Below are 8,757 nucleotides of genomic sequence, written 5' to 3' on the forward strand. Positions count from 1 at the left end.
AGAGAGAGAGAGAGAGAGAGAGAGAGAGAGAGAGAGAGAGAAAGAGACATGAAATACAAGTATGTCCATTTTCAGGCAAGACTGAACAGCTTCATGAAAATGGAACTGTATATTAAATTACAATAATCTAGTTATTTGTAGTAACTATTCAATAGAGAGCAAGAATTCAGTATGACAGGACACTTGATATCCATGAAAGATCACAAAAGACCACTCCAGGTGAAAAACAAACTCCTTAAGTTAAAGAACTTTTAAAACATGATTCATCCAAAAGACAGATGCCATGGAGAAACTTTGAAAGAAAACCGAAACCAGGTTAATCATTTCAACATGGACCTACTCACAATGGTTTCTATTAAAATGTTTAAATTTAGATTCAAATCTTGGACGGAAGTTTCATTATTCTATGAAAGATATTTAGATCTTAAGATGTAAATATTCATCTTTCATTAAAGTAGAAAGTTATTTTCACTAACTTCATTAAACCTCTCATAATTTGTGATTATTTTTTGAAAATTAAAACACAAAGGCAGTATATTCTTGTTAAGAAATATGGTTACAAAAAGGTTAAATATATATGAATATCACTTCAGATACATCTTTGCAAAAATGACAATTTTATAAATATTGACATTCAATTAAATAGTAATTATACACTGCAGGTGGGGGGTGGTTATATAATAATACAATACATTCTAATTTAAATAATGTAATTAATTCTCAAACAGCTATAGTGTAATTATTTCTCTAGTACATTTTGGTAAATAACATAATTGATATCTTCAAATTTTCAATTTCATTTTCCTCAGTTTGTTATGTAGCATTTAACTAATCAATGCTATTTCAGTAATGAACTCTAGATATCACAAACAGATGATAGTTTTCTTAGTACAGACAAAAACAAAAACAAAAAAAAAAGTTTTAGAAATTGATTTTTCTTTTATAAAATCTATGTTATAAACATTACAGGAATGTGTTCTGAAATTGATATTTCTATATTGATAATTCCAATAAACCAAAACTTTCCATTCAATTACAAAAGCAATATTAGTTAAAATTAGCGTTATTACTCTAAATATTATTCTAAATACATTCCAAATAGAAAGCTGGGAAATTCTTTAAAAGGCTAGAATGTCTACATCATACAATTTTGGTTACAAGTTAATAATTACTGTGTTAAAAATCTGCAAGTTAAAGAAAGTATTTTACTAATTGTCAATAGTTAAAGGTACCGTCCCACTCTACTCTATTTGCATGTAAAAATAAAAAGTAAATAATTTTGTGGTTATAGCCTGATATAAATTAATAGCCTGATATAAATTAATGCTTCATTATCTTTATCTTTTGCTTGTTTCAGTCATTGGAGTGCAGCCATGTTAGGGTTTTAGTCAAACAGAATCGACCTTGGGCTTATTTCTTAAAGTATAATGCTTATTTTATCAGTCTCTTTGACTAAACTGCTACATTACGAGGATGTAAACAAACCAACACCAGTTGTCATACAATGTCTTTGGGTGACAGACACAAACACACACAAACATTATAAAAATATACATACACTCACAATGAGCTTCATTCAGTTTCCTTTTACCAAATCCACTCCCAAGGCATTGTTCAGCCTAGGAGAGTTGTAGATAAAAAAGAAAAAGAAAATTGATCCTTTTAATGCAGATCTGAAGAATCTAGAGAGAATGATATGAGTATGGTCCACTGAACAATGCAAAAGAAAGAGTGGGAGATGAAGAGACCAGCAAAAATCAGAGGGTCCAACAGCTACTAGTAAAAGATGAAAAAGAGAGAGAAGCATTTAAAAAATGAAATGATAGTAGAGAGGAGACATGTAGATTATGGGGAAAAGAAAAAAAAGGAAAATAGTTGTGGGAACTGATTTAGGAGAAATGAAGGGTAAAAACAGATGAAGGATGGTGAGGTTGTTGACATGCAAAACAAAGAAAAGTAAATACCAAAATATGTTGATGATGATGATGAGCATTAGATATGATAATAATGATTATTATTATAGGGGGCAGGAGTGTAAATACACAGGAAATTAAAAGAAAACATGCTTCATCTTATAATTTTGCTAATTTCTGCTGAAGATGGTCTATTCCAAGTAAAAGCAACCCAATTGTTTCAGAACTAGATTTTCTTTCTATGGTAATATCAACATGTAATTTAATACATTTTCCAAGAGTAGTGTAAAGACAGAAGATGCAGATAGCACCTTGTAGACTTTTTTACATTTTACACTTCATATTTTGTCAGATACATTTCAGGTGACATTTCACAACCTTACCTTGTTTCCAATTAATTCTTACCTTCCTTGTGCTTGAAATACAGCCTAAAAGAGAAACTTAGTTACCTGAGAGAATAGAGGGCTTCTGTGATCATATAGTCAACACAGGTAGCTTTCCTTGAAAGGTTGATAATTTGGTATAGTGTGAGGGTACTTGACATGCCAAACAATGTGGAACGTGAACTCAATTCGGTCTTGGCAGTGCTTGTTACAGGACGGACATCGAAACGGATCTTCGTCAATCGGTGAGTGCAGGCTCTGATGGAGGTGGAACATTGTGTAGTCATGAAAGTAAATCCCGCAGTGGAAACACTGATGGAAGCCAACATCCGTAGTTGGGGTAGCTGAGGTAGTTGTCACATCACGTTTTTCCTCAGATTCTGAATCTAAGCTTGGAGTTTTAGACGTTTGGATAAAGCTACCTCTCTTCCATCGATAATGCTCGGATGTAGCCGTTTCGCATACCATGCTTGCAGTTGAAACAGTTGCAGTAGACTTGTTCATGCTCAAGTCCATAACGCTGTCCTCAGATGTACGGGTCAAAGTTGACAAAGGTGGTGCCATCTGGGCAGACTGAGGTAGATCTGTTAATGGAGTGTTTGAGGGCGATAGGATTTGTGATGCAGATGAGGTAGAGGGGTATTGCTTTTCTTTATCTTTCTGACTCTCTGCTGATGATGTTCTTAGAAGTTCTGAAGAGCTCATATCAGCCACCGAAGTCAATGATGGTGGAGAATGGATAACGCTACGTGATGGCATGGCAATTGTGTACAAGCTTGGAGGTGTACTCGTATGAACATAAGTCGTTGTTTCTGCAGTATGACAATTGCCGCTACTAGTGGCCATGCTTTTGTGAACCCCATGTTGCTGGTCTTCCATTTCAGATGGTGTCGTTGGTGGAGTCACTTGTTCCAGTTTAATTGAACTCAGAGAAGAAATAGCCTGAAGGTGCTGTTGCTGTTCATTTTGCATATCTCTTTGGTGCGGTTGCTGTGATGACCTTTCAAGTTGTTGAGGCGGTGGCTTACCTTGTAGCAGTCCAGCTTGTTGCTGTGACTGATCATGGAGTGTTAAATTTGATGGAACTGCTGGTCCTGAGGTTGTTGTCGTTGTGTTGTGCATAAGAGTCTCATAAGTCAATGCTTGTTGCAGCAAAGCTCTCTGTTGCATGGCAAAAGCCTGGTAGGCAGCCAAGTTGACCTGGGGAGTTGGTCGTGCTGGATTTCGGTATCCATAAAGTTTACCCCGCATGTGTACATTACGCTCGTGACGGCGTAGATCGTTGCTCTGTGTAAAGCATCTGTGACAAATCTTACATTTGTAAGGTCTCTCACCAGTATGCACCCTCTCGTGCACCTTGAGATTAGATGACCACAGGAACGACTTTCCACATGTTTGGCAAACGTACGGGCGATCCGCACGATGGAGCTGTTCATGCTTTCGCAGTGTTGCCACCTCGCGGAACGAGCGCTGGCACAGTTCACAACGATATGGCCGAGCACTGCTGGAGGATACCGCGGCGGGAGGTGGGTATTTAATCCCGCTATTTGCTTCGTTACCACCACTGGAATCCTCCATCCTCTGCAAAACAAAAAACAAAAAGAAAAAATATAGCAAATGTGAGAAAAATTGTAAAATAAATAAATTCAAAATATACATGCATAAATACAATAGAAACAAAATTTTTAAAACTTTTCCTGTTCTGGGAAAATAAATGCCTGCTGAAAATAAGGTTTTACTGATCCATTAAACTTTTCTCATAATATGGCATAAAAACTAATTAGATATTATACAATATTTAGAGCAGAGATAAAAAAAAAAAAGAGTAAATTGTACTCCTGGTTACAAACAAGAGTACGACAGGTTAGAGTGAATAAATTATATTCACTCAACTACATTGGAATTGGAGATCATGCTGTGATAAGGAGGTTACATATTATCTGACAGGATGCAACATACTTAGTTGATGACAAAATGAAGTTGGAAAACTTTATAGAGGATGAACTATCGGTTTAACACTAAACTATACACTGTAAGCATGTAGTTTAGGAGAGGAAATATCAGGTAAAAATGGAAGAAGTGATCTACCTGGAAAAAACAAAAAGGAAAAGAGAAAGCCACACCAATACAGTTAAAACCCTGAGTACGAAGAAATACTGAAAAACATTACGGCTACTAGAAGCAGCCGGTGCATGCGTGATAAGTGTTTCAACTGATATAGCTACAACATCTGAAAGCAAGGGCACTGCTACAATGACATTCTCCCATCACAAATGTGTATACATAACACAAATCTACTTAAATAAATGTTTCAATTTACAAACTGAGCGAAAAAAATGATTTAATCCACAATGGACATCCATTGGAAGTTTCAAATTCAAACTGAAAAAGTACATAGCATATTATATGCACAATATACACACATAGTGATCGTTTCAATGCTGACATAGGTCAAATGGAATTTGCTGAGGCAAATTTTCTACGGCTGAATGCCCTTCCTGCCAATAGCCCTTGCTTGTTTCCAAGTAAGGCAATATTTCCTCCATCACCAGATATGCTTTCATGGAAAATTGGAAATGAAAGGGCACTACTTGCATGACAGGGACACTCGTTTACAACTATCATGCAATGCCAAGGCAAGGTAGTCAGCAACACTCTCTCACATACATGAAGAACTTCTTTTATTATCTGTCTACCAAATCTACGCATAAGACTCTGGTTGACATAGGGATATAGTAGATGTTTGCCCAAGGTACCATGCAGTGGGATTGAACTTGAAATCATGTGGATGGGAAACAAATTTTTTTACTACACAACCATATATATGTGTGTGTGTGTGTGTATGTAAAAACATCACATACATACATATATATACATATACACATATATATATATATATATATATACATATATATATATATATATATATATCAACATAGGCTGATGTTCTATAGCCTCTATTGGTCAGGGTTAAAGACACATGTGCACCCACTTACACAGGTAAGGTTTTTGTAGAAGACCACCAGTTGCTCATGCAAGCAAGTCTCCCTTCACCAAGGCAACAATTCTCACAGAGACACAACCTATTATGAAAGGCTGATACAACCTGGTACCAGAGTTATAAGCATTGCCATAATGGAAAAAAAAAAGTCAGCATCACAAATAGCATTCTAATAGTTCTCCCAATACAGTACCTTTGATTAGTAATGTTCTTTTTATATATATATATTTTTACCCCAAAAGGATGAAAGACAAAAATGGTTACAGCAGAAGATGGATTCAGAGTTTCTCTCTATATATCTATCTAAGTATAACTGCAACACATTAACTTCTCAGCCATTGAGTCATTAAGTAGCTCTACAGCTAAATGAAAATCATATTTATTTGTGTGTATCTGTGCATGTACACATATGTATGTATGTGTGTGCATGTATATGATTGTGTGTGTGTATGTGCAGTGCATGTATGAGTGTGTGTGTTTATGTGTGTACACAGAGGCAGGTGTATGTGTGTACACGGAGGCAGGTGAATGTGCCTTTCTGTGTGTGTGTGTGTGTGTGGCAACATTATTTCATACTCATCTATATATCTGTATTTCATAATGAATAGCCAGAGGTGACAGTGGAGAAAACATCTATACTAACATGAGAGCATCTACATAATTGCAGCACAGAGATCAACACACACACACACACATGATAGTGACTAAACATATGAAATGGATTATACTCTATATGTTCTTTAATTGTATTGAGTTATTCGAGTAATCATAGTCTATGTCTAGATTGTGGAGTTTACGTGTGCACACACAACATGTACACACTGAGGTTCTGTCTCACAGATTTCATTCACATGGCATTAATCAACCTGAAGATATAGTAGAAGACAATTGCCTAATATGGCATGCAGTAGGAATCAATTTTGAGCCATGTGCTGTACAGAGATCTTCTAAACCATGCACAGCCACATTTACAGTCAATATGCATATATTTTCTCTAAATTATAATTATTATTTTTAACAACATACATTGGTGGAATTGTGCAATAAGTTCACCCGCCTCCTATGTAACTTTTCTATCTGTCTCAAAAAAATTTCTTGATGCTCTGAGAGGTGGGAACATATCTAAATATTAGTTTTGTCATCTTTTAACCACCTCTGCCTTCTGTTTCTGAGTATGCAACCAGCTATAGATTTTCAACATTTTTTTCCCTGGATTTTCTAAATTATAGGTTTTAAACGTATGGAATTTTAAAACTGCAGAAAAGAAATTAAATTTAGGGTTTGTGCGTTAAAAAGTGGGGTTTAGGAGCTGGGGCTTTGATTAGGAATTAGAATTAGGGTTAGATTTTGGAGTGTGGTTTAGCTTAGGGCTGGAATTAACTAAAAAAAATGAAGAAGGTTGAAAAAAAAACAAAACAGAATGTGAATTATATTTATTTCCAGAATCATAATTTTCAATATTTAAAGAATCTTTCTACTGCATCATCATCATCATCGTTTAACGTCCGCTTTCCATGCTAGCATGGGTTGGACGAGTTGACTGAGGACTGGTGAAACCGGATGGCAACACCAGGCTCCAATCTAAATTTGGCAGTTTCTACAGCTGGATGCCCTTCCTAACGCCTCATCATCATTAATTGTATATCTGCATGGGTTTAACAAGATTTCTTATAGTATTCTATGGATGGATGCCATTCCTATCCCCAACCCTTATGTTTTCAAGTGAAGCAATTTAGTGTATGCACATCACCACTGCCCAAATGCATCACTGCAAAAACTCATGGAGACAAATGCATACATGCACAAACACACTTGAATGAATATGTATACACACACACACACATATATATATACACATACTGATATATATATATAATATATATATATATATACATACATATGCACACACACACACATTCATATATATACACACACACACATTCTTACATATATACACATTCATATATATATATATATATATATATATATATATATACACACACACACACACACGCATCATATACTCTCACACACTCACAACCATTAAATTATCCCTTATATATTATTACAATGCATACAATACTTAACAACTAAAATAATATTTATATCATCTGTAGAAATTGCTAAATAAATAAAAGAACTAATAAAAAGTTTTAAAAATTCTATACTTTTGAATGTTGCATATGCTTGGTGTAGACAGTGGCAATGTAAACAAACAACTACATTAATAAAAAAAACCGTATCAATATTATAGCTCAAAATACAAAACAACAGCAACCCAGTGCCCCTCCAAGCACACCCCATTGTGGGTTTAGTGTTATATAGTCCTTCATGATAATCCGTGTAGAATCATTTCAGAATAATTCATATTGTAAAATTAGTATATTAACAATAAAATAGTTTATAAAAAGTGAGTGCATAGATGGAGTTCTTTTTTTTTTTTAACTTGTGTCTGTCTGTCTGTCTGTCTATCTGTCTTTGTATCCCTGGGTTTAGAATATATATAAAATATAGCTATGCATACACATACACACATAACTACATATATGTATATATGTATCTGTATGTGAATACACACACACACACACACTCACTCAGTGGTGTGTGTGTTTGTATATGGATATTAGTGTGCATAAGTATGTATTTATGTGTGTGTATGTGTATGTATATATACATTTTATATATATATATTCCAAGCACATTGATGTGAGTGTGTCTGTGTGTATATATATATACATTTTTAATAAACAAACACTGAAGCATCAAGTGCGTGACAAATTTTTTTTAGAAATTAAGAAATAAAGTGGCCAGCTGCTACTCAATTCTCTGTCGTGGCTCCAGGCCACCTATTCCCTTCTATAGGGTTACTTTACCAGATTTTCTGAATCTATTCTTATGTTTGAGCTATATACATACATACACACACGTGTGTGTGTGTATGTTTGTACCCATATTATATATTACATGCACAAACATACATAGACACACAGACACATGTCTACATACTATGCATGTATATAAATATATATAATTAAGTATGTTTGTACATATACACTTTATAAATTTTGATCATGGTCGAGAAGACATTAACTTAAGTAAGTACTCAATATTTAATGATGCAGAGTCAATATTTCTTTCATCAACCGGGTGATGCCTTACAAAAGAATAACGGCCTTAATACATTTCTGTGTGTTTTCAAAGGCTAGACTGAGTGTAAAGCGGAACCATACAGTGTATACATACATTGGTAAACAACCACATGGCTGATAGTTATAGCGAGGGATACGTAAGTGCATGCATATCTAAGTGCATACAATAGTTGTGTTGTTAACGTTGGTGATAAATATATAAGAGAACTATGGAGCAGAAACTGAATTAGCGAATCATAAGCCAGTTGCTGATTAACTGGTGGAGAGAGAGAGAGAGAGAGAGAGAGAGAGAGAGAGAGAGAGAGAGAGAG

The 8,757-nt window shown here is 34.9% G+C and overlaps 1 protein-coding gene across 9 annotated transcripts in view; it reads right to left on the reverse strand.

The window, feature by feature from the left end:
* Positions 1–8,757, reverse strand: part of LOC106880698 (zinc finger protein 629) — a 411,919-nt gene that overhangs the window by 45,122 nt on the left and 358,040 nt on the right. For all 9 annotated transcript variants that reach the window (XM_052971298.1, XM_052971293.1, XM_052971297.1 and 6 more), the window contains one exon: positions 2,363–3,877. In XM_052971298.1, the coding sequence (XP_052827258.1) occupies positions 2,396–3,877 (1,482 nt within the window). In that variant the 3' untranslated portion in view covers positions 2,363–2,395. The remainder of the gene's footprint in view (positions 1–2,362; positions 3,878–8,757) is intronic.

The sequence above is a fragment of the Octopus bimaculoides genome, chromosome 10 (genome assembly GCF_001194135.2).
Source record: "Octopus bimaculoides isolate UCB-OBI-ISO-001 chromosome 10, ASM119413v2, whole genome shotgun sequence".
NCBI classification, from domain to species: domain Eukaryota; kingdom Metazoa; phylum Mollusca; class Cephalopoda; order Octopoda; family Octopodidae; genus Octopus; species Octopus bimaculoides.